This window comes from Lepidochelys olivacea (genome assembly GCF_965140295.1).
Source record: "Lepidochelys olivacea isolate rLepOli2 genome assembly, chromosome: 8".
NCBI classification, from domain to species: Eukaryota; Metazoa; Chordata; order Testudines; family Cheloniidae; genus Lepidochelys; species Lepidochelys olivacea.
In genome coordinates, this window is record NC_140418.1 from 92,950,070 (window position 1) to 92,975,867 (window position 25,798).

The window sequence follows — 25,798 nt, forward strand, 5'->3', positions numbered from 1 at the left end:
CAAACCTTTCTGCCCAAAGAAATAATGAGGAGTTTATCATTCCTGTTCCTAAGCCTGTGAGGTGTTAGTTATGGCATTAGCAGTTACAAACCACTCACTCAGCCCTCGCAACTTTCAATTAATGTCGCTCGCAGAAAAGTCTGTTTTTTCTCACATACTCTCTTTTAAGATTTTTATTTTATTTTATTTTACATTTTGTTTGTTTAACGAGAGGCAGCCTTTCTTCTTTACGTTCAAATTAGTTCAGATCCAGCTCAGGTTACTGGCAATCAAATGTGACCACAGTTTGTGACCCAACTAAAATGGCTTTGATCGTTTTTGTCCAGTTCCCATGTGGATAGGCATCCACATCTCAGAAACACGATCACAACCAGTAACAACTGACAGCCTTGCTGCCAATCTTAGCACAGAGCCCACTGCTTGAGCAGACATTTGAGGGGCTGGGAGCATGAACTACGGGTGATGGGTGAACTGGGAGCATGATTCCTACGGGTGAACTGGGAGCATGATTCCTACGGGTGATGGTATCTTTATGTCAGAGTTGAGGCATATTGGGAGAGGAGCACGGGGGAAGCTTGCATAGCCATTGTCTGTGCAGTGTCTGTTCCATAGATAAACAGACTTCAGCCTCCACAGCTGTCAGTCTGGCACCTTTCAAAAATAATTAACTCACATTATATATCTTATACACACAGCTATGAATAACAAACTATAGATATATACATTATACACAGACTGACACAGGTATGTGTAGATGTGCACAGCCACACACAGGTATGTAATTTGTCATCATTATATTTATAATGTTCAAAGTGGAGGGCATTCCTAGAGATTAATAACTAACAAGGAGTGCTGCGTATTGCACTAATCCCATCTGGTCATAGGGAAGTGCTTTGTTTGCCACATCAAAACTGTTGTAAGGAATGTCACTCACAAGAACAATTCAAAATACCATTTTTTGCTGTGAGTGCCATTATACTGTTACATTGCTGACATTTTTCCCCATAAGTGTCAGGGGGGCTACTCAAGGGCTGAAAAATCAAGCATGTGTTTAAATGCTTTGCTGGATTAACGCCAGAGGGCTCAGCACTATGCAGGATTGAGCCCTTAATAGAGCTTCTTATTAATTTTTCTGCTTTGCTCATTAAATTGTAAAAGAACCTTACAGGAATTAAAATGTACTCTTAGACTAGCTAGACCTTTTCCTGAGGGGCATGTATGAGAAAAAGGGACAAATCCCCTATGAAGATTACAGGTCTATCAGTTAAAATTCTTTGGGGTAATTATTTCTTCTGCTGTAGACCAAAAAAACCCAAATCACATGATTAATTGGACTGTGTGCTGTACAATCCATTTAAATAGTTATGCAATATTAAGCTATCACAAGTGTCTGGCAAGTATTAAGCCTGTTTCACCGCAGTACTCTAGCTAATCTCATATCTACACACTAGATAGGCTACTACTGTATCATATGATCATAATACTAGTGCATGACCTTGATCAAGTTAATATTTGAAGATAGTAATGCAATATTGCAGTTACATTCGTGTATCTTTTTAATCATGTTAAAAAAAACCGTTAAAATTCTAGGGGACCCTTGGGGGATTGAAAAAAGAGCTAAGTTGCTTTATTTGAAAAGAGGTTTCTTTCCTTAGTGGAATTTAGACAACCTAACACAACCTTGACATTAGGCAACCCAGTTAATAATTTACTAAGCTGAAGCCTGCCTTAATGAATTGTGTGTGATGACCCCACATCATAACACTTCTCTGTCAGCTGGCAGAAGAGAGAAGACGACTGACTAGCTATTAAAGCCCTTCACACAACTATAAAAGTAGGAATGCTAAGCCATACTTTATGCAGACCTTCGGAACCAAGGTAAGAAGAGTGCATAAGAATGATTATTGTGGTCTTTTATAGTAGAGTAAATGTTCCAGGTAAAAAAGATCTGTAGCATTTTAACTATCGGAAACCCAAACTTAAATCTGTTTTTGAAAAGGGGGAACTTTGGAACCAACCACCTCCTCCTTCCTTGCAGGATGTCGAATACTTTAATTTGCTTGTGGCCAGGTGTAATATGTACTGTGAAATAGTGATTGTGTCCAATTGCTGAAACTTATGGTTCTGTTTGCAGCACAGTACAATCAGCTTTTGCAGTGTATTATTTATGTGCATCCCTAGCTGCTGGTTTAAAAGCACTGTACTTTAAACACAGCCACAGCTCATGTATCACAGGGGTTTAACCCTGAGATAATGTGGTACCATAAATTTGAGCAAGTTTAAACTTCAGAGGTCTAATGTTAATTCTGAATAATGTCAGATGCTCCTAACAAAAAGCACTAATAACAGTTAACACTTTTCATCTACACAGTGCTTGTCAAACTTTAATTAATGCCTTTAAAACACCCCTGTGAGTTGAACAAGTATTGCATGCTTCAAATTAAATAAAAATTGCATATGTGAAACTCAGAGGTTAAGTGACCTTCCCGAGAGCACTGAGGCAGAGAAAAGATTAGCTTTTTGGGCTCCCCATTCAATGCTCTAACAACTAGTTCACACAATTCCTGTGTGCACTCTTCTTAACCATATGCAAGGCACAATAACAGCTAAACGCTATGGGTCAGATTTTCAGAAATAGTTCAGCACACACAGTTAAGGCTAGTTTTTTTCCCCAAAGAGCTCTGCTTGCATTTAGACCCCAAAATATGAGGCCAGATTGTAAAATAGCTCAGCTCTCTCGAAAATCTGACCCTAAGTGTCCTATTGGGAGCTGCTGGGGACTGAACACCTTTGAAAATCTGGTCCTTATTTAGGTGCTTAAATGGGAGCAGAATTCGTTTGAAAATCTGGCCTTTAAGGACATGACATTGGTCTCTGAGAAAAGTATATAAACATAAGGATCTGATTTCAGAAAGGGAGACCTTCCAAACAATTTTTGAAAAGGAACAACTAAACCAACCCATATACACCTGTAGCAAATGTAAGATTTGACATCAAGCACTATATATCAACATCCAGTACAATTTTTGTATTTTTAATATAATAGTCTTCAAAGGCTGTCACAAGCACATGTAGCATAAAGAAGGAGTTCTAGCTCTTCTCCAGTTGGGAAAAGTTTTACTTAGATAGTGAGACTATCATCTCTTTTTCCCATTAAAAGGGATATGGTCTGATTAAGAATCATGGCCCAAATTTTCTCACTTAGGTTTGTAAAGTTCAGCACTTAAGTCTGTAGGTAGGTACCTAAACAGCTGTGGTCTGATTTGCAGTAACGCTGAGCACTCGCAATTCCCAGTGAAGTCAAGGTGAATTGTAGAACAACACTGAAAAATCAGACCATGCTTTTTAGGACCTGAATGCACATTCTGATGCCAAACTTTAGGCACATAGATTTGAAATTTTTGGCTGATATTTTTAAAGAATCAGATTTCATGTCCAGGCTGTAAATAACACTTGAAGTTAATAAAACTAACATTTTAACCCTCTAATTTATTGTCACACTGGTTATCTTGTTTCTGGTCAGATTATAGTCAATTTCGCTTTTAAATTCTACCATAAACTTGAAATACTTGGGCTGCAAACACTGCAGTGTAGGACAATATTTTAATTTAGTTAAAATTAATCTCTGATATGAAACTATGCTACCACCAAGAGGTGCTAAGAGTCGCACATCTTATTCTCTCTTCAGCAATAAGGATAAATTCTGCTCTCGGATCTTGACTCTAATAATCTCCTCTTTTACCATCCCCCTTTACCCCGCCCCACTAACACAATGGAACTTCTGGAGTTATAAGGTGGGCAGAATATTTGAGTTACCACCTTTGAGTTACTATGTAGTCTTGAGAATAGAATGCTTTCAGCTCTAACCAGGTGGGGTAACATGAAACATGAGAGCACTTTAGAACTTGGTTTCCATGTGTGACAGTTTGATACATTTAACTAGTGACAAGTCTAAGCCTTGAATATCTACAACCAAGGCAAATCCACAACTTCCTTTGCAAGCTTGTTCTCTTGCCAGACTATTCTTATAAAATGATTCCTAACCAACCTAAATTTTCCCATTTGCAGCTGGAAAATATAGATAGGAACCACGATAGTGTGCAAACTCACTTTACATAGCATCTGGACTAAGTAGGCTATCATTATGTGGTCTAAAATATCTGTTTTAAAATGCAGATACCTGTAATAAAGAGAACATTTTAAACAGGACACAAATAACTGAGAACACTTCAAGCCATTTAAAAATAATGGTGCTGACTATGGGATGTGATTAACTCTTTCAGAAATATTTTTCATCATGTAATGAGTCTAATTCTGATCTCATACCAGCATTATATCTATTGACATCAGTGGGGTTATTCCTGATTTATGACAGCATAAACGAGATCAGAATCAGGCCCAATGTATTAAATAAATGCACATATCAGATACATTTTCCCCACAGAATAATAAACTCTAAGAAAATAGTTTACTGTAAGACAGATCCTCAGCTGGTACAAACTGTCAAAGCTCTACTGATGCCCACATGGAGCTCTCCTATTCACACCAACTGAGGCTCTGTCACTGTATATTTGCCACTAATGGTCACTAAACAATTTACTGCTCTGCATCTTGTTCTACTGTGGTAGTTCTTCGCAGAAGGCCATACAAAATATCCTGGGCCTGATTCTGATCTCAGATACACCAGTATAAATTAGGGAGTAACCCCTGTGAAGTTAATGAAGTTACACCAGAGTCAGAGGAGGATCAGGCCCTGTGTTTTGGCAATTTCTGGGAGAAGACTTAGCATTCATCTGCAACCCATATGAGAGGCCTTGGATTGTCTTGTTCCGCCTCTAATGTTTACCCCCAAATGGGTGGCTGGCTCTGGTTTCCTGGTAATTTTCAGCAATGAAAAGACAATCATTACCAGTTTTTCACATGTTAAAAATAAATTAATCTTAGATTAAGAATATAATTATCATTTCCCCCTGATTTTTTTTTAAATTAAACTTTCTAGTGGGATAGAAATAATTAAATAGAATAAACATTTCAAGACCAAATGGGCCAGCAGCAATATGGGGTTAGCAAATAGAAGAATTAACCTGCAAGGTTTGGGCATTAACTGTTAATGGGTATATTACGATTCAGTTTGTAGATTAGTTTGATAAACCTGGGGGACTGCAGTAACAAGGACATGCGCATCTCAGTGACAGACTATTTCCCTTGCGGCATTCCAACTCTTTTCCCTTTGCTGGGATCTATTTTAGATGTTGGATTTAGTTCAAGTTAAACAGATGGCAGCTGTGTTTCTTTTTTTAAACCAATGGTTTAAATTACAAATGGGAGACTCAGGTCAGAGATAAGGATGCCTCTTATCTCCACTCACTTTTTATGGGAGTAGTCTGGCCCCATTATCCACAGCCCTTTGCACTGCTGAAACCTACCCAATTCTGGGATCACATTTCCATTTTGAAGAGAGATCACTACAGCAATCCAACCAGCTTCTAGAAGATGCTTCTCTTTAACCTGCTAAAACACTTAGACTAGAATTAAACCTCCAAGCGCAGAGCTCTAGTTACAGTACAATAATGTATTATCTTTATGGTGCCCCAGGCACTTCCACCAGCACAGCAGCTTGCAGACTCCACCTTAGCCCATGGCTGGCATAATCGACCCCTTAGTGAGTGGTTTCAAATATCACCCTGCATAAAGCCAGCCCAGATCCTGCAAACACATATGAGGTGCTTTTCTCACGTGAGCAGAGCCACTTCAGTGGGACAACTCACCTGAGTAAGGCTATCCATGCCCGTCAGTGTTTCCAGGAGCAGAGTCCAAACATCTCACAGGACCACTGAGGTGAGCAATAATAATCAACGTAAATTGACGTTTTTAAAATGACTTTTCACCTGGTTGCAGTTAATACCTCTACGATAAGGAAGCTATTTGATATTCTTGTATTGAATACTAATATTGAACCTTGCCTCTGCATCAAACATATTTTGCATCATTCACGGGGGCATAGTGGATTTTTGTGACGTTAATGAAAAAGAGCACATCTTGAATACTAAATACTGACTAAAGTCATCTTTCCATGCACTGCACACAAGTGACTTATCAAGACTGTCCCTGGTTTCCTTTGGGCTACAAAAGCAGCAGAAAATTATCTATTGATTAAAAAGGGTTCATTCTTAACTATGACAATGAAAGGTAACAAAAGAGGAAGAGGAGCCACCGGAAGGGTGAGATGAGTTAAGTTACTGATTTCCTTTCCCAGTGATGACAGTTTAATTTCTATATTAATGGGTAGTGCACTGGGCACAGATTCCTCCGTTTGGAAAGGGTGTGCTTTTAGTTGCCCTTGCATAAAGGCGGCGTACCTGAATGCTGCTCACATACTACACCATACCTGGGATATGTTCCTCCTTCCACTGAAGTCAACTGGAGTTTTGCTGACATTGACTTCAATGGGAGCAAGAACAGGCCTAGGCCTGTCTATTTTTCAAAAAGGAATTTTGTTTCCCATTGGGGCAGATCAGTGAGCAGCCCATTGCTCAATGACAACAAAAATAGTTCTTCCTCCTTTCTCACAGTGATAGATATCCCCTTTGGTTTCTAAGATCCATTCTAGAAACCCCAGTCCATTTTTATATAAATAGAACTAGACTGAACATTGGAAGTTTGTAGAAATATCACTGCGAAAGGAACTGTGAAACGGCAGCAATCAGCCTCTTTTCTTACCTAGAATGTATTGTCTGAGGATGATCACAAGATCACAACGCTTAGAGGTAGATAAGTCTTATTAGATCACAGACTCCACTATTTTGAAAGGGAAGTATATAGTCTTACAATATCTCATGTAGACATATACGAGAAAATTTATATAGGAAAAAGTGCTTTTATACCCATGTATTAAATAGATTATTTTTTTTAAAAACCCATCTTTTGACTATAAGTGGTACTTTTCAGTCTGTCCCTGTCAGTATCTAGTCATCTTGTGTAAATAATTACGCCATGTACAACTCTGGCAGTACAGAACCCCAGTGTGACAAGATAAAATTCATTACCTGCTTGGCAATCAGGCTGAGACCTTTTTTTCCCACCTGCCTTAGGGATATGGGATGTATAATTGTAATTAATTGTAATGGGAACGAAGTGTCTAAATCTCTTACCCGGCTTTGGAACTCACCACTTTATCACTCAAAAATTACAAAATCTATCCCTCCTGGAGCACTTGTGGTACCTTGGAGAAAGCTTAGGCTCAAATAAAGTGGTTAGTCTCTGAGGTGCCACAAGTCCTCCTTTTCTTTTCGCGGATACAGACGAACACGGCTACTACTCTGAAACCTATCCCTCCTGGCTGACCCAAACACTTCTCTTTGTAGCCACTGAATAGGAGATTTCTCTTGTTTCACTCTCTAGAAAGCCCCCAGCCTTCTTTCCCAGAATGTAGGTGCAAACGTTTCTGTGGAGGATCAGAAATGCACCCTTTGGGGATGGATTCTGACATCTTTACACCAGTATAAACCTGGAGACGTTCCACTGGCAGCTTCAGAACCTGGCCCTCAGTCTTTGACTCTGCCAGGAAAAAGTCAAAGCCGTTGTAGCTGTGGTCAGAGTGGTCCTCCTCTGGGTAATTTTGTACAATCTGAAGAATTCCAAAAGGCAGGGCAGGGCAGGGAAGCAATGAAAGCTCTTCAGATGTACTTTTAGTTTATTTAAAATGTGCTAATTTCTATGGACCTAGTCCCCAAGTCAAAAGAAAAAGACAATCTAGGGGGTTGAATAAGCCACTCTAATAAGGATTACTAAAAGCCTACACATACCCACTTTCACCCACCTCCCCAAAGGGCATGGCTGGCCTTTTCTAAGATGCAGATCCATGGAAAGATATTAGATTTTGTTTCTACTGCAGGAAAGCTGTTTTTATAGCTAATGGAGATTATTACAATATACGGCTAAATCTTGCAAGCCCTCCGCATTCTGAGTAACCAGTAATTTCAATTAGGACTTTTATCTCAGTAAAGCTACTGCCATTCTAGTCTGGCCTTTTCTTTTGATGTGAAATTTGTCATACTGGATGAAATACACAATGAAACAAAATAAGATCTTAATCTTGCAATTGTCCCAGTGTGGGTAGGTGCCTGAACCGTATGGAGCCGCTTTGAAATCAAGAGGCCTGTATAGGTGCAGGGATGTGCCTGTGAAGAACAACTTGCAGGCTCAGGACCAAGAAAGTTAACACATTAATCTTATTGTGGTGAGATCAGATTGCAGGAGTTAGAGAATTTTCCATCTCACTTCATTCAATAGGTAAATATCACAAGAAGATAAATAACTGCTTGCTTGGTAGCACTATATTTAAATTCCTTTGCTTTATTTGCATATTCTTGGGGTGTCATAATGAGGGGATCATTATCAGATTGTCATCTGACTTTCTGATTTTTAAAAAAATGTGATTCCCATGATGACTTGAGTACAGTGGCTAGTATTTTCAGTGTCTAAACATGATATTACACTTAATGGCAGCTCCTACTAGAAAAAAGCTTATCACTTGATGAGTTTATGCACCCATTTGTGCAATGACTCAACTCAGGAATCAGGACTAATATTGCATGACAACACAGTAATATCAACGTCGACCATTTTCTCAATGGCATAAACTCTGTTTTTCACAGGTTTGCTAATTTAAGTCAGCAGAAGATGAGTCATCTGGGAAAAGACTATAAACATTTGTCCCAGAGGAATCCTATCGTAAGTTCATTATTTTAAAACATATTTCAATATAAAATACCAAAGCAGTTTATACTTGTTGAGGTTCCAGAGGTCAGGTGAGCTTTTCAGAATTTCCATCAGTTACGGTCTGGGAATGCTGGGTTTCCCTTGACTCCATAGCTCAGTTACATAATTATAAACACATTTACTCTCTGTTTTTGTATGAGACAAAGCTTAAAAAAGTGAGTGCCCTATTACTTTTCAAACTGAAGGCTGATACATAATCCAATTAGGTAAAATATGCAACATGTGTAAACAAAGGCTATGGTCTCTGGGGCAGATCCTCAGCTGTCATCGTTCCATCAATGGAGCTGTGACAATTTACGTCAGCTGAGGATCTGCCCCTTTATGTCTAACTTTGATGAGATAAGAACTTACAAATATCCCCCATGAACCACGTTGGGAGCTGGGATATGTTAATGTGCTGTGCCACGTGTTTTTTAAGTCACATTGAGTTAAAATCTGTTTACCATGAGGTCATTTTTTCAGGGCTGCTGCAGTTGTTTGTCGTTCCATTTCCCCTACCTTAGGCTTCTGTGTTGTCAGTATCTCAGCAGCTAAGCAGGGTGCAACCTGGTCAGTGCTTCGATAGGAGATCTTTAAGGGAAACCCAGATTGCTCCATGAAGTGGGGATGGATTTTCATCAGGTGATAGTCTTCCTTCTAGATACTGCTGAACTAGCATCATTCCAGAACGTTAAGGTGGTCTATACTTCTGGAGAGGTCTGCTCTGATGAGAGGTGAAACTGAGAGCCTCACCACTTAAAACACCCATAGTAATTTTTTCAAGAGAACAGTTGTTCCCAGTGACTTGGACAAATTCCAGTGGGGTAATCAACATTCTATCTTAAATTATTTTGTCACTTAAATGACTGTGGTACATGAGACTTCGTTATGTTGCTGTGTGCGGTTATCCCTCTCCAGAGGTGGCTGCATTTCAGTGGTGGGTGCAGCAATTCATATCTCACACAAAGCATGTACAAGAAAGATGCTGTGCACATTTACAACAGCATGACTACAGAAGGAAGAGAATTTTGTCAATAGTTTTGTTATTTTATTTTTTTTAAATGTATTCTTCTTAGTTACAGATCTTTGTCATGCAAAGAAAAGAGTTAATTTAGATGGTGCTGATTTCAAACATATTAACTCAATGAACTGATAATTTTAGACTGTACTGTGGCATGAATACCTGGATTCATGCTCAGTTGTTTTGCAGATATACATGTTGGGCCTGGCTCTTTTTTCTTGGAAGAGATAAATTAATAAAAATTAACCCTATGCCTGATTTTTAGGTATGCATACACCCTAATCAGTTCATTCCAATATATTTAGGGCATTGCTGAGGAAGATGGAGGAGAATAATAGTGGCAGTGGAGGGCCAAAGAAATATTTGGACTACTGAGGCAGAATTTAGGGCTTTGAGTTGGCGATAATGATGAGCTACCAGGAAAGAGGCATGATCTGCTGGTCTGATCACATGACTGGAGGCCAGGAACCCCTGATTTCTAATTCTACCTCTGACACTGATCCCATCTCTGGCAGTGGACAAGTCACTTAACTTCTGCGTGCCTCATTTTCCCCATCTGTTGTGTGGAGATGATTCCTCACATGGCTTCTTGTGTAGTGAATGTTTATGAAGCTGTTTGAAGATGAAATGTGCTATTAATAATTATTAATAAACTGAATATGTCAATGAAAATATGCATCTACTAGAAATGTTTGATTTTTTTTCTCCTTTAGGAAGCTCTCAGACATTGGCAACCTCCTTATCACAGTGATTTAAGCTGCCCAATCTGCCTCCATACAGCTACTTTCCCAGTAGAAACCAATTGTGGACATATGTTTTGTGGTAAGTTTTCCAGATTAGCATGCACAGTGCTTGTGTAAATGAGTATGTACACCACAAACATTACTGAAATCTCAGGATGTGTGTGTACTTGTGGGCCCAAGCGTGAGCCCACTGAATCCATGGCAGTTCTGCCACTGGGAGTAGGATCATGCCCATCTTTGTTAATTTGAAATCACTAGAAAAATCAGCAATAACATTTGCCCACTGCCTTTACATGTATGAGGCGGTGAAAAGGTTTGAAATACCCATAAAGTCTTGAGGCAATAAACAGGCAACAGATACCTCTGTAGCCAGTCTTATATTGATCAGTTCCAGTGGAGTCCATGGGATGCACAAAAGGGTAGTAAATACAGATTGTAATATTTATGCAAAAACAAAGAGTACAAATACCGCATTCCTATAATGTTAAGGTTATGACTTTAAACATGAAGAAGCTAAGAAATGTAAAGATCAACTGATAATGTTAATTTATAATGTCACATACATTGCACATATGGGGTCCAATTTTGATCTCAGATCCATCTATACAGCTCCCATGGAAGTCAGCTTGAATTACACCCATATATCTAAGAGAACAATTGGTCTCTCTATGGGTATACTTTTAAAATCCACAAATCTCAATGGGATTGTTCTGGTCACATTTACACTGGTATAAAATTGGAGTAAGAGAGATCAGAATCCGGCCTAATATGTGCCATGAGGCGAGTTAAGATTACTAGGAGAGCCTTAACTTCTGGATGTCTTGACTTAGGAGTGTGTAAAATGGTAACCTTAATGTTACATAACTACAAGCTTTTATATTTTCCTATTTTTTTTTAAAGTAGAGGGGGAAAAAAGTTTAAATACCAGGGTAATTCCTCGGTGCTTAACTGAATTTTTATGCTGATGTAAAAATTGACATCAAAGGAGTGATGCTGGTATAAACTGGAACCATCTATGAACTGATTTCATGATGTACTTCCACTTTTGCACAGGCAAAAAACATTGTGCAACTATTCTGCTCTGGCTGTGTAAAAGGGTCTTAAAGCAGATGCAAAGTACATTTAAATTACAAGATTTAAGCTCCTTTGACAGTACCAGAACAGTATAGAGAGACTTTAGTGTAAATGAGAATAAAAGCATCAGACACTAATGCTTTGGCAGGGGTTTGGGGGGAGGAAGGACACACCATAAGCATATGCTGAAGAGACTTGTGGGACCATCTTCTCCTAGGACATCATCACATCCACTACTATGTGCTTAGGAAAGAAAACAGATCTCAGCAGTAGATGTGGGTAGATGCATGGAAATGTGCTGGAAGATTTATTTTCTATTTGGTTATGGAACGTATCATTGTTCTATAGATCACCCTGCACAGCTTGTTCAAGAACACTACCTCCATCTTCACAATAAAAAGCACAGTGCAAAAAAATAATTTATAAAAATCAGGGAGCACTTCCTAGGAACCAGCCACTATACAAGAGCCTGCATGGGAATACTTCAGGAGTCTCCTTTTGTGGGTTGGGCTGGTGTACATGCATTGCTTTATAAAACGCACATGCACACAGAAAAAGATCTTGAATTTAATCCAAGCCAGAATAAATGTGAAGAAAATATATGGCCCCAAACCATGTTTCAAATAGTATCAGACAAGCTGCATTATACAGATTTTTCAAACGAGGAGAAAGACATAGCAATGAAGAATAATATTATCGTCTTTTCCTCTTCCCCAGACTTATTTCCCTTTCTTTCCTTAGACTTTGTTTTCCTCCAACTGTATAATCGTTTATTCTTCAAAACCATGATCCCACCCCAGTGTCATGCACATATTGTAAAATACCTGTATTTCTATAGAATCGGCCCCTGCACAATGTCTGCTTTTCATGTCTTAAATGAATACAACTTTAGGGTGGGACTATCAAAAAAGTGCATCATAGGCCTAAATCTGCCCTGACTGAAGTCAATGGTGAAATGCCTCGTGGTTTCCATCAGAACAGGATTAGGTCAATGCTGAGCACCTTTGATGAATCCCACTCTTACACAAAGTTTTATTTTTTTTTAAATATGGCCATCCCCTAGTTTTTCAAGCAGATTAACTGGAGATTTACAGAAAAGTCTGAATTTATTAGTATTGGTAATTCATACAGTTCGTCCCCAAGTTTTCATTTTGAACCATATGTTCAGGAAGTCAGGAGGAAACCTGATCTTGAACCAATATTTTTTTTTCTAATTACCAATAACCACAGAGTATTTCAATGAAGCCCCATGAACTCCCTCAAAAACAAGTGTAGCAAACTTGATTAAAACAGGATTTGCTCTAATTTATGAAAACACACGGACACACAAATACCTGAACTTCAGAGGGGTCTTTCCCTTCCTGAGATCCTTTACAAAGGGTTCAACAGGTAACATTTTTAATTGCCATGGGTTGCTTTTTTAAAAGCCATTGGAAAGCTAAGGTTTGATCATGCATTGAGATCCGATTGTCTTCAGGGGGGCTTGGCATGAGTAAAGCCATCTGCCCACCTGGATCCTAGTGCAGGGTAAGGGCCAAAGCAGCTTCTGCATCCAACATGAAGTTTTTTCTATCTGAGCTTTGCACACATGAAAGCTTGGAGCTGGGTGCCAGGCTGCCTATATATGTACAACATGGGGATTTAGCTATAGATGCTGTCCATTTTCAAAACTGAGCGTTTGCACAGGCCAACAAGAAATAAGGGCTGTAAGAAAACAAACTGCACTCAAACAAAAACAAATGTTAAACATTGCAGCCATTGTTTCAGAAATTGGGGTGAGGCTCCCTTACAAAAAACAAACAAACAAACCCCTAACTTTTGGGCCAAATTTAATATCCCTAATAGCATTTCTATTATATAACATCCCTAATAGCTATAGACTTGATTTCATATGCACCACTTAAAACATTATTTCTCAGATAGCCACCCTTCTGAAGCATGATCCTAAAAAAGAAAGTATGATTACTGATTTTTCCTAAATTATGGGCTCCCAAAGACTTGATATTATAGGGTTGCTCATGAGTGCCCACCGGCTGGTACAGGTTATTTTTAAGAATAAAGAGAATGAAAGTGCAGTTCAGCTCTATAAAATGAGAATCAAAAATGGCATTTTGGGGTTCCACAGTTATTTTCACTGCTGTTCATATCAAATCTGATCAGTTTACAAGTTAAAAGATTTTTTTCTTACGGTCAGGCTGGCAAGCAGAGCCTGGGATCTGAAAGTCAAGCTGGGCTCTTTCTGGGTTTCGGGCTGTTATATCAAATACTGCCCTCGGCAGCGCTTGTGCAATTGCTCTATCATCAAACTGTGGCCTGAGTTATACCTGTGCAACCCTTTGTCTTCAGTGAAGTTGTGTAGGTGAAACTGAGGATATAGTATAAGGACAGAAGAGTTGCCTCGATGGGCATGCAATTGGAACTTACCCATTCTGTTGACGAAGAGGACAGAGACGAATCCAGCAGTTCCACAGAGATGACAGCAATAAAGAGTAGTAAAAAAAATTTTAGTCACTAAGAGGCAGTTTCTCATCCCCTTATTCACGGTGATGAGCACCTTATTCCAAACGTGGCCCTGTGGAGGTCAATGGGGCTCCTTTTGGAGTCAGGTCCTATTCTACTTCAGAGTCTCACCTGAAAGAAGCAGATATGTCTCTGAATACACAGAAGGAGCAGTGCCATTTCTACACCATCACTTTTCAGAGTGGCGTCTAGGCAGATATAATGGGAGGAAAAGGGGCTATTAACTTAGATGGCCTCCCTGTAAATCTGCTTTACCTAAATATTCTCCAGATCATGCGTCTTAATATAACAATTTTGCTTTTTGTAGGTTCCTGTCTAATTACATACTGGAAACATGGCTCCTGGTTAGGAGCAATAAACTGTCCTCTCTGCAGACAAAAAGTAAGAGTAATTTCTATTCGATACATCTGCTTTTTGACAGTTAGTGAATTAAGAGCAGAGATATCAAGGGTAATATTTGTACAGCCTCTTATTTTCTAGCATCTCAAAACCCATTTAGGCTGGAATGGCACTACAGTCATTTGCCTCTGTCATCTGAAGCCTGTCCGATCAGAGTACGCTGTAAAATATGAAATGTGCCTGCCTCCCACCCCCACATAGTTGTTGAATCTCTGGCATAAATATTTCATAAACCCAAGACAGAACTTCTTATCCTCATCTGACCCTTGCCAGAGGCTGCACATTAAATTGAGAGAACATACCCTCCTTTCAGAAGGAGAGGATTTGCATGTAGGAAATGGAGCCACTGACATGAAACTTGGAGCCAGGCAAAGGTCATTGTGACAGAAATATTGACAGGCATAATAAATTGCAGAAGAGTATTTTTCTTACTGCTCCAAGACCCGCATTGCTTTGCATTCAGCTGTATAGTTCTAATGCTCATTTTTGTTTTCCCTGGGAAGGTGATTCTTCTGTATAATGCCTCTGGTGAAAACCAACAAGATAACCCAAGCAAGTGCATTGTACGTGACATCAGAGATTACAACAAGCGTTTCTCGGGACAACCTCGACCTGTAAGTGCGGATATTTCTACATATGCTTAATTAGCCCCATACCAAGCTGCAGTGGGTTGAAAGAGACTGAGCAATGTGAAAAGAGACTGAGCAAACTAATTTGTCAGTATAGGAGTTCCATCTTTGGGTTTTCACACTGTTTGTAGCTTTGTAAGGAAGTAGTGCCAGTTACAGCAAGGCTCAACGTTCCCATTAGCCAGGTGCCCCGCGGCAGGTGCTTTTGACCAGCGTGCTTAGGTCCCTGCTCAGTCATTCTGGAAGGGAGGGGAAAACAAGTGGGGAGATTAGGCAAGGGAGAAGAAACTGAACTAGAGATGTGCCAGACTGGAATATGTGGCTCAACTTTGAACCCCAAGATCTCAGCTTGCCTATAGGGGTTCATTTCTAAGTCAGATCTAAACCAGAAAGGAGTTATCATCTTTCTGTTTGGATGTGGCCAAACTCTCAGGGGTGAAGCCAGCATGGCTGTTCACATCGCCTAGGGTGTAAACTATCCACTGAGCCCAAAATCCCAGCAGGTCTGGAGGCTCAATGCGCAATGGGACAGCTGTATAAGATGAAGGCTAGACGTACATGTATTCCATAAGTCATGCTCATTTCTTGCTAGACAACATATGTTGCCTGCCCTAGGCAGCTCTTCCTTTCCTCCTGGTGGAGGGCCTGCTAAGGGCTACAGATCCTACTTTAGCCTCTGGGCTGGAGGTTATTTCTTCAGGTTAATAGTTTTCCTTACTTTGTTAAACCATTCCAATGACCAAGGGAAAATCCAGATATTATATTTCCTCTTGTATATTTATTCCAGGCATGGATCAGTACATAGTTTATCAATTTAATATATTAAAAGGGCAACAGAGTGGAGCAGGAGCTAGCGGTTGCCTGTACCGTATGGAAAAACTGGTTATCTTAAAGGGTCACTGGGTATCTTGGTATCATAGTACCTGCTATTGCCAGTAGGGTCTCAGTCCTATGGTCCCTCTTTATATTTACCTCCCCATGCCTGGAGTTTTGCCTGAGAAAAGACTGCTGGATTGGGCTGCCAGGACCAGATTTTCAAAACAGCATACAGTCACATGTTGAAGCACTTAGCACCCACATTTTCAAAAGAGATCAGCAGTCAATACAGCAGTTATGGTTGGATTTTCAAAGGGCACAATACCACACATAATGCATTGTTTTGAAAGTCTAGTCTTTTATTTTGGTATCTGAGTGGGAGCTGAGCTCTTTTGAGAAGATCTGTCTCTGAATCCTGGAAAATAAGTGAATAATGTAGCTGGACTTGGACATTAGAGGTAAATCTTGCAATTAAGAAATTTTAGACTAAAAACATTGATTAGAAGCTTATCTGGTAACCAAAAAAGCTCCATGTAGAGAAAATAATATCACTTCATAACCTAATGCAACTGAATATTTAGTTTGCAGATTACCTTTATGACATGCCGCTACTCCTAAATCTTGCCTTAAGAGGAATCTTCACCCTGGGCGGTCTCGTTTGGATCTTCTTCCTAAGAATTGTTGTTTGCTCCTTTGGGACCATCATGTGCTTAACTTCCCGATTTGACGTGATGCATGAACCTCTTTGTGGAATCCTTGCAGCAGCTGATGACCTAGTTGTCATTTTCCTCCTTTTAATTTGCATGTTTAACATTTGCCAGCAAATGGAATCAGAAGGTATAAATATGGCAAGTTCTACAACTCAGAGCATGCTGTCGGAATCCTGATAAACTCAAACTTCTACTTCTTTGTGAGTGTTCATCATACTGTGTCAGGCTTCTCCATGACTCTGGGGGCAGCATGGGATGGATTGATTTTTGAAGAACATTCTAATGTTGACCTATAGTGGAGTAAGACTCAGTACACTTGCCATGGCCAAGTGATAAATTTGTGCAAATGCTCACAAGGCTGTTTTTAATACAGCTACGTATTTACTAGGTTCCTGCAAGGTGAAGCAGCCTTTTATGTGACTTCCCTTAACATACAAGACCTGAAATGACAGAGTCCAGGAGCTATGTGTAACCCACACACCTCCTGGGTGTGGTGTTCTGTCCTATGTAGTGGCACCAAGACCACTTAGAGAGAGATTAATGAGTTTGCTCTACAGCCTTAGCTAAGAGGCATATGGCTTTTAGCTCATACACTAGTGGCTCATGCACTAAGCTCCAGAGGTCCCACGTTCGAGCGAGCCCACTGACGACTGGGGTCTGTTGGCATTACATATGCACAAAGCCTAAAATTGCACAGCCGGTCACTTTATACCTAAACATTTTTTAGGAAACCACTTTACATCTAAGGAGTTACATCTCAGTTCTGATTTACCAAATTTTATCTTGAGAACAAGATAGTCTTATTACTATAGAACTTGCTAAGATACCACGAGTGTAGCACGGGGAATAAAATGTCAACTACGTGGTTACTCTAAGAGGTTGTCTGTAGGTGTTTTGTGCCACCAGAGTTTATTACAATGAGCTCATCCATCAGATTACGAACTTTCCCAGGTACCTGTTTAATTGTAATCTTGATGTTAAAACAGACAATGTGAATAAGTTCATAATATTAGCTTGAGTCAAAATACAAAATGAAATAAAAGTACTCTGAGGAGAGTGAAATAAAAAGGGATTGGAAGGCTTATGCAAGGAATCTGAATAAATCTTTATCCAACTCTCAAATATATGACCACAAGGTACAATTTTTAGCTGCTTCCTTAAGCTGTGTGCACCTGAGTTTTAACAAAGTCAGCATTGTTACTCGTTTCCTGTGAACTTTGTATGCTCCCTGGAGTTTCCTTGTAAATCCCTGTACTAGTTCAGCAAAAACTATCAAGGCCAAATTGATGATGATATAAATAGTAGGAAGCCCATGACAGACTTGTTGGGGGGTTTTTTTGTGCAAGTAGTTAAAATGATTGGGATACTGCAAGAAAACACTGCATTCTGTCCATATATAATCTGTGATATGTATTGAAAGTAACAAACTACACTTCACATGTTACTTGTAGATAAATGTATATATAAAAATAAATATATGAATATTTATTGTTTACAATATACTGGTCTCGAACAGTCATGTTTGTGGGATTTTTTTGGGTGACATATTTTCAATTGACATAACTTTTAACATCCTCTTGAAGTTCATGCTATGATATACCAATATTGAACCCCACTTTTCCCCGTTATTTACTGTGTTATGTTCCCCCACTTTATACCCTTCAACTCTCATTGTTTTTAATTATGAACTCAGAAAGCATATATAGAGAAATCTTTCCTCAGACTAGGTACTATATGGAGGGCAGCAATTGCTTTTCCATGAGCGCCAAGGCAGGAAATATATTGTGTCTTTTCTTTAAAAAAAAGTGGCCAGATGTTTTTGAGTACGGATTACGAACATTAATTTTTGTAAAGAAACTGGGTTTTATTTTTAAAAGTACCCTGAGTATAATTTTGTCATCACGTAACTCCTGTTTGCACTTAGCGTGGAGTTACGGTGTATGCTATCACTAAAGAATGGAATTTCTGTTAAGCCAAGGGCATAAAGTTGTACTCTTGTTATTGCGGTTGTATAGTAAGGGCTCAGTGTGAGAGTGGCCAAACAATAAGCTGTGAGTTTAGGCGTTGAAAATGTTGTCACTGGTGATCTAGAATAGGGTCACAATTAGTTTGCATGGTCTGTTGTGTGCTTTTTAAGGCTGCTAAGATACCTCTCTCTATAACTCCACCTTTGTTCCCCTTTCATGGTGAATGCTGTCTCCTTTGCTTTTTAAACAGGGTTAAAGCCCTAACTTGCTGGGCACTGGTGTTCAAATAATAACAAATACACTAATCACGGATAAGTAACAGGAGGTTTCTCCTGTGAGACTCTTAGTGAAGCCATTGGGGGTGCTCAGATTCTTGCAGGATTGGGCCCTCATATCTCACAAGGGAGCCCTGTTTATCTTTGGTTTGCAATACACAGCATGGGAAGTTTTTTGTGCAGGCATAAATGCAGGACTGGGGGAAGCTGACCTGTGCCTCTCCTGCACTTACGCTATATTGGAGCTCCACGCTCAACACTCTCAGTTTCATGCCTCCTGTGTCATCTGACACAGGCCCTGTCTGTGATGTGGGGATGGACACAGATTCACCTGGACAGCTTCACTGGTGGCTATATGAGAAGCAGCCAGCAGGACGTTTTATTAGCATCCATGAGTCACAGAAAGGCACCTGCATTATATCTCACAGCCAAGTGTCTGACGTGGCAAGGAGGGGGAAATCACCCAAATAAAAACAAAGGCCCATCACACTTTTTCCCCTGAAATTACTTTTGAAATTTGTGGTGTGTCAGAGAAAAAAACACAAATTCCAGGTCACAAGCATGTTTCCAAAATATCAGCACCCAGGCAGAAATGCTATCATCAAATTTTACCCTCCAGACAGTAGGAGTTGACCATGAAAATTCAATGTCAATCTTAACTGTACCAGGTGAGTGGTACTAAAATGAAACGGAGCAGTAGGCCTGCATTGCTAGTCATCTTATGAAACAGTACAGCAGAATCCATGTTAAAAATGCATGCATTTCTATCCTAGCCATTAGCGGTTTGCCTTAGTGAGTTAATTAATTGACGCCTTCTGCTTTTCCAGCTCACGATCATTACCTGATTGTTGGCACTGGCAGCATGTCTGTTTTTTTAACTGGAGTCCATGATCAACTAGAGCAGTGGTTCTCAACCAGGGGCCCAGGGGACCCTGGCGGGCCATGGGCAGGTTTCAGGGGGTCCGCCAAGCATAGCTGCTATTGGACTCGCTAGGGCCCAGGGCAGAAAGTCAAAGCCTCGCCATGCAGGATTGCAGCCCAGGGCCCCAGGCCCCATCACCCGGGGCTGAAGCCAAAGATTGAACAACTTAGCTTCGCAGTACCCCTTGTAGTGTGGGGCCCTGAACAATTGCCCTGCTTGTACCCTTCAATGCTGGCTCTGGCTTTTATATGCAGAAAAACAGTTGTGGCCCAGCTGGGCCATGGAGTTTTTATAGCATGTTAGCGGGGCCTCAGAAAGAAAAAAGTTGAGAACCCCAATCTATAGTTCAAAGGCGAGCAGTGGCTTGAAAGATTACTCAGTGCAGCAGCATGCAGTGAAAGTACTAGATTTTTAAATTAAAATTAGAAAGAACATTTTTGTTTTAAATTGAATGACACACAGACAAAATTCGTATGAATTTTTAATTGTAAACCTCTGGGAAATCTGCGCTCCCTGTAGATCCCAGACTATATGACTGTTGGTTATACGCCTTGCATGATGGCTTTATACTCTCTCTGATGTTCAACAAGTTTCAAAAACACTTCATACTTCTTGTCATAAAATCTGTGTAAAAAAAATTAAACAAATTTAAAGTTCCGAGGCAATTTAAACACCCCACAATAGGCATGTTTACTCTAGCCAGGGAAGCACCAGAAGTGGTTTTGACTCAGTTATAAATGACAATTTTATTGGCAGTAGAGTGCTGTGTTTTGCCAGAGCTGACTTTTTACCCAGACAAGTGATTTCAAGTTATAATTATACCTTTTGCTTACCCTAAACCTAGCTTTGATTTTCAGCCACCCTCTCCTATGCAGAATTCTCTGCTGGTGTAAAAGAAGGCAAGTCCATTGACTTTAATGGCATATTGCCCATTTACACCCACCAACAGAGAGAACTTAACCCCAAGGGCCTAATCCTTTTCAAATATGACTAATGCCTCCCCTACATTTAGTCAAATCCTCCCTGCTCTTTGTGCTGTCTCATGCTAAGAGATACTGGTAACTCCTTGTTCCCCAGCTGCCAATGAAGGTGAGAGAAAGCAAGATTTTCACCCTACAAGCCTGGAGAAAATGAAAGCAGTGGCTGCATCACATACAATAATTTATAATTTCCCTCTAACTGAAAAATGTTTTGCTCTCTCTGACTGTTCTTAAAATCTTGATCTGTGCTGCATTTTACCACAAACCTTTTCCGTTTCCCCTCAGCAACAGAGGGACATACACTTATTTCACTTGCTAAGCTGTATGAAAAATCAAACTTTGGATAGTACATGGACCCGAGTAGCTCCAAAGTGGGACAGTCTATTAATTTATTTGTAGATATTCTAATTGGCCAGCAGGTGGTGCTCACACACTTCTACTGCACATTCATCGACTGCTCTACAGAATCTGCTGTCCAGTTTAAGGCTACTGCTACCACGGTTCAGATTTAACCAGAACACAGTTTTAAGGGTTAGGCATTTTTACTCAATGGAATAGGTCAGAGCCTTCATGCTATGGTGAGGGATGCCTTAGAAATACATAGCTGGAATGGAGCTATTCCGGTATAACATATACAGCACCATAATGCAGGTCCTTAACTAATTCAGCATCTCCAAAATGTGAGTGTCCTTGTCTTTCACCTCAAGACGGTTGTAGTATATGGAGATTATAATGCTAGTTTGTTAATCATGGGCAAAATTTTCAAGGAGCCTACATCAGTTCTGAAAATGGGGCCTAGACTCCTGAATCATTTAGGCACTTTTGAAAATTTTACCCCACGCCTTTTTACGCTTCGTTTGTGACATTTCCCTGCTAACATACAATGTAAATAGGGACACAGATGTTACTGCACTCAAACAGGGCTAGAAGCAGACAGGCATTTACTTTGGTTGAAGTGATTGCTTCACTCTCATAAATGGATACTTAAAAATCAAGATTACCTTTTATCCCTGTGGTTTGGTAGCACGATTTTCCCGATTTTTCCCATTCTCTCCATGGCCTCCTGTTAAAAGATAAATACAAGCTGGAAATGCCTCCTTTAATTTAAAATACTTTTTGACAAGAACAAAGTTTTTCAAAAAACCTATCAGAACATTATTAATGTATTTTGTTTCAGGTTAACAGAACAGATGTCTTAAAATATGTTCAATCCCATTATAAAGTAGTCATGCGAACAAAGTACAGTACTATAGACTCTTCAATGAGGCAAAAATCGGTTCTTTTTTCTTACTAAGAGTCTGGGGAAGAACGGACTATCTTCTATTATTTATGGTAACTGGAGGAAATGATACACACATCCCTGGGGAGCTGATTTCTCTAATAAAGTGGTATTTTAGAAGAGATCTCTTAATCCCTTTTCCGAAGTATCAATTCCCTGAAGCGAGGCAGGCCAAAGTGTGCTCCAGAAGCCAAATGTAACTCGTGAAGTTCTGCAATGTAGCTCACGGCTGCCCTCATCTTCTCATACTGAGCGGCAGCAGGCAGAGCTCCATCCTGATCTGGGTGAGGTCAAAGCAAAGCCAGGTTTGGAGACTCCTGAGTTCCTGAAAAGGGATCCTTGTGCACAGTCATACTGCAGTCAATAGGACTCCCTGCAGGTGTCAGGGTATGCATGGAAGAATCCAGTCAGTATTTTAAAAAAATATGGGTTGCTCCTCTGGAAATGATCCAAGCTTTACCGATAAATATTTATGTAGACGGGTTTTAGTTTTAAGCTGTTATTCACCTAGTTATGGAGCTTTTCTGGTTTATTGGAGAGAACACCTACCCATCTACAGAAACCATCGTGAATTAACAGGGTTTTTTAAACTTTGTACTGAGCTGCATCACTGCCTGTCACCTTCCTTTACTGTGTGTTGTTTGTTTGGGCCTAGACCCTACATGAGCACCCTTTCGTGTGACCCTATTTTAAATGGGACTCAGCACTGGCGCCAGGATCATGCTTGCAGATCCCAACACAGGATAGAGCTTTAGACTGTAAGCACTTTGCAGCAGGCATGGGTTTTCCCACTTCTGTAAAGAGCCCACGCACACTTTGAGGCAACATGGGCTCATTCCAGCTCTCACTGAAGTCAGGGGGAGTCTTTCCATCGAGTTCACTATGAGCTGGATTGGGCCCTGTGTGAGAAAGTAACTCATACTAATGTGCAAATCTCAGACAGATTGGGATAAACACCCTAAAGTTACAATCCTTCTCCAAAGTTTGAGGTCTCCCTTTTTCCTCAGAATTGAGTTTCCCTCTTCCCTTCCCATGACTTCCCCTATTTTTAAATATGCCAGTTTCAGCCTGAGGAGCGCTGGAAGCTTCTCCAAAGGGGCTGGAACAATTTGTATAGGGGGGGTGCTGAGAGCCATTGAATTAAACTGTAAACCCGGCATATAATGGAAACCACTTCAAGCCAGGGGGTGCGGGAGCACCACCAGTTCCAGCACCTATGGGCATCTCTGCTGCTTTCTGAGCACAAGTAGCTTTAAATGGAGCGTGTGGCTGTATGATCCCTTTGGGCTTGGGTGGGGAGGGTACGATTATAATGGGAGTCAGAGAGCAGGATGGAGTCCTTATTGAAGAAACCTGAAAACAGGCTCTGGCTGCAGTTTAGTTTTCTGAACTGATTCACCCACCCTGACAATACATTTCTTATGTTTTGAAAAACACAAAGGAAGCTGGCACCCAAGCTATCTTTTGAGTCTATCGGGCAAATACTTTTGTATTTTTAAATACATCAGAGTCACATTAACCAATATTTAGGTCTGTTAGAGATTTATATATAGCGTGAACTGATCATGGTCATTGTGACAACATAGCAAAGAGAGTTAAAAATGGGTCAGCAATTTTCAAATAACAATTTACCCATTTTAGGGTGCTCAAAATATCCCAAGTGATTACTTACTATAATTTCTTTTTCTCTCTCTCTTTTTGTATTTCAATGATTTTTTTGTTTAAAGTCAGCTTGGCCATTGTTAATTTGACAAAAAACTTTACTCCCAGAAGAGATGTAATTCAGCAATTTTGGAAAAAAAGAAAAAAAGAAAAAAAAACACTGAAAATATGAATTTATAATGAAAACAGAAACAAAGGAAGATTAGAATTGCCCTACTGAATTAATTAAATGGTCAATCTAGTCCAGTATCCTGTCTCCAACACAGCCTTAAATATAGTAAATTCATAGTACTGCTGTTCAGAAATAGTTTATTTGAGGTTTACATCCAAATCCATAATGCCAGTCACCAAGAATTGTGCGTTCTTAATTTGAATGATGATATAACTTCTTTGTTTGCCAGTCTAGACTGTACAATGAATACAGTGATTTAAACACAATGAATTCTCTCTTAAAACAAAATATTTTGTAAAATTGCTTTTTAATCATTTCTTTCTTTCCATAAAAGCTACACTATAAATAAACCATGAAAGTTCACATTTGATCATTATTTCTAAAGGCTGGGCAAGAGGCAAGTGAAGGGTTTTTGCAGAAAAAAATAGAGGCACTGTGGTGCATAAATAAAAGAATGCATTCATGATTACTAACCTTTTGTTATAGTGTCAAAGCTGAGACAGATACAAGCCAGTAAACACCCTGCTTACCAATGAGAAATGTAGCAGAATGGGAATACCCACTTCTGTATGTGGATAGGAGATAAACAGGGCTAGTGAACACAATTCTCTAAACTCCAGTAATGTTTCACAGGAGGACACGGAACTACAGTTCTCACAGAGAACTGTTATTCCGAAAACAGGTAGATTTAGGCACTGACTAGACAGCTGCCACCTAGGGCCCAACATTTCAGAGGGGGCACCCATGACCCTGGGAGAAGTTCCACTTCAAGAAGAAGTCATCTAGCTCAAAGATCCCAAACTCTGGGAGCTCATCCTCAGAGTACAGGATGCACAAGGAGGCTGCTGGGTAGGAAGACAAGTTTCCCTGTCCTGATGAGGGGAAGGGGAAAACAAGTTCCCCTTGGGGGAGGGATAGCTCAGTGGTTTGAGCATTGGCCTGCTAAACACAGGGTTGTGAGTTCAATCCTTGAGGGGGCCATTTAGGGATCTGGGGCAAAAATTGGGGATTGGTCCTGCTTTGAGCAGGGGGTTGGACTAGATGGTCTCCTGAGGTCCCTTCCAACCCTGATATTCTATGATCTACAGTGTTGTGTTGAATAATACCAGTAATGCCCATTTGTATTCAGAGGTCTAAAAGTGTATCTAGCAATACTATTTCTAGAGCAAACTCATTCTGTAGTGACTAATGATTGAGCTGAATTTCTTCTCTAAGCATGGTCCATCAGCAGAGTTATACATTTAGGACTACATACTGCCCTCAATACACAGCAGATCACCCCATAATGTCAATGTGAGGTTTGCTGGGTGCATGAAACCAGCCTTCTTCCAAATTATCCATCACTGAAGTATCTAAATGATAAACCATTTGTAGAAGTGATTTACACAAACAAGGGCATATATTATTCAAACTGCTTATTTTGAACCTGGCCAAGGACTTGAAAACCTACAGGTGGAGCAGAATTGTCCATTGGTCCCATAACACCAATTTCCAGAGAAAACACTATTTTAATATAATAGATAAAACATGAAGCAAATTCCAACCTCTGCCCATTTAAAAATGGAAGGAAAGCGAAAAAAAAAATCTTTTCAAATCTAAGATGTAATAGGATGTAACTCAGCAAGGCTCTATACACGCTGGGTAACATTTTGAAAAACACCTAAGTGAGTGAGGAGCCTAAGTCTAAATTTTCAAAGCTGACTTAGGTTACATCTAGACTGCGATAAAAGACCTACTGGTTTGGACCAGCTAACTCAGGTCAGCCACGGGACTTTTGCTGGAGTGTAGACATACCCTTAGGCACTATGGGCTAGATCCACAGAGGGATTTAACTGCCACTTTAAATGCCTAAGTCCAAAATTTAAAATG

At 40.0% G+C, this 25,798-nt stretch overlaps 2 protein-coding genes across 8 annotated transcripts in view; one reads left to right on the forward strand and one right to left on the reverse strand.

Annotated features, from left to right (window-relative positions):
* Positions 1-1,783: 1,783 nt before the first annotated feature.
* On the forward strand, positions 1,784-18,097 carry LOC311525624 (E3 ubiquitin-protein ligase RNF170-like). Its single transcript, XM_084637930.1, has 6 exons — positions 1,784-1,878; positions 8,658-8,733; positions 10,495-10,603; positions 14,426-14,499; positions 15,021-15,131; positions 16,544-18,097. The coding sequence occupies exons 1-6, from the start codon at positions 1,841-1,843 to the stop codon at positions 16,847-16,849; spliced, it is 714 nt and encodes a 237-aa protein (XP_084494056.1). The 5' UTR covers positions 1,784-1,840; the 3' UTR covers positions 16,850-18,097.
* A 2,207-nt stretch (positions 18,098-20,304) lies between these two features.
* Positions 20,305-25,798, reverse strand: part of FGGY (FGGY carbohydrate kinase domain containing) — a 191,600-nt gene continuing 186,106 nt past the window's right edge. For 6 of the 7 annotated variants that reach the window (XM_084636725.1, XM_084636724.1, XM_084636720.1 and 3 more), the window contains 2 exons: positions 21,818-21,879; positions 20,305-20,460 (listed from right to left, as the gene is read on the reverse strand). In XM_084636725.1, coding sequence (XP_084492851.1) covers positions 20,379-20,460; positions 21,818-21,879 — 144 coding nt within the window. In that variant the 3' untranslated portion in view covers positions 20,305-20,378. Of the gene's footprint in view, positions 20,461-21,817; positions 21,880-25,798 lie in introns of those variants that run through there. The other variant, XR_014712657.1, reaches the window with a different exon arrangement.

Excerpts from the sequence above, each read along its gene's own strand:
- LOC311525624 (XM_084637930.1), top strand. The coding sequence starts at position 1,841 with ATGCTAAGCCATACTTTATGCAGACCTTCGGAACCAAG. Across the intron at positions 10,604-14,425 it reads TTGTGGACATATGTTTTGTG|GTTCCTGTCTAATTACATAC; the intron begins GTAAGTTTTCCA and ends TGCTTTTTGTAG. Across the intron at positions 14,500-15,020 it reads GTCCTCTCTGCAGACAAAAA|GTGATTCTTCTGTATAATGC; the intron begins GTAAGAGTAATT and ends TTCCCTGGGAAG.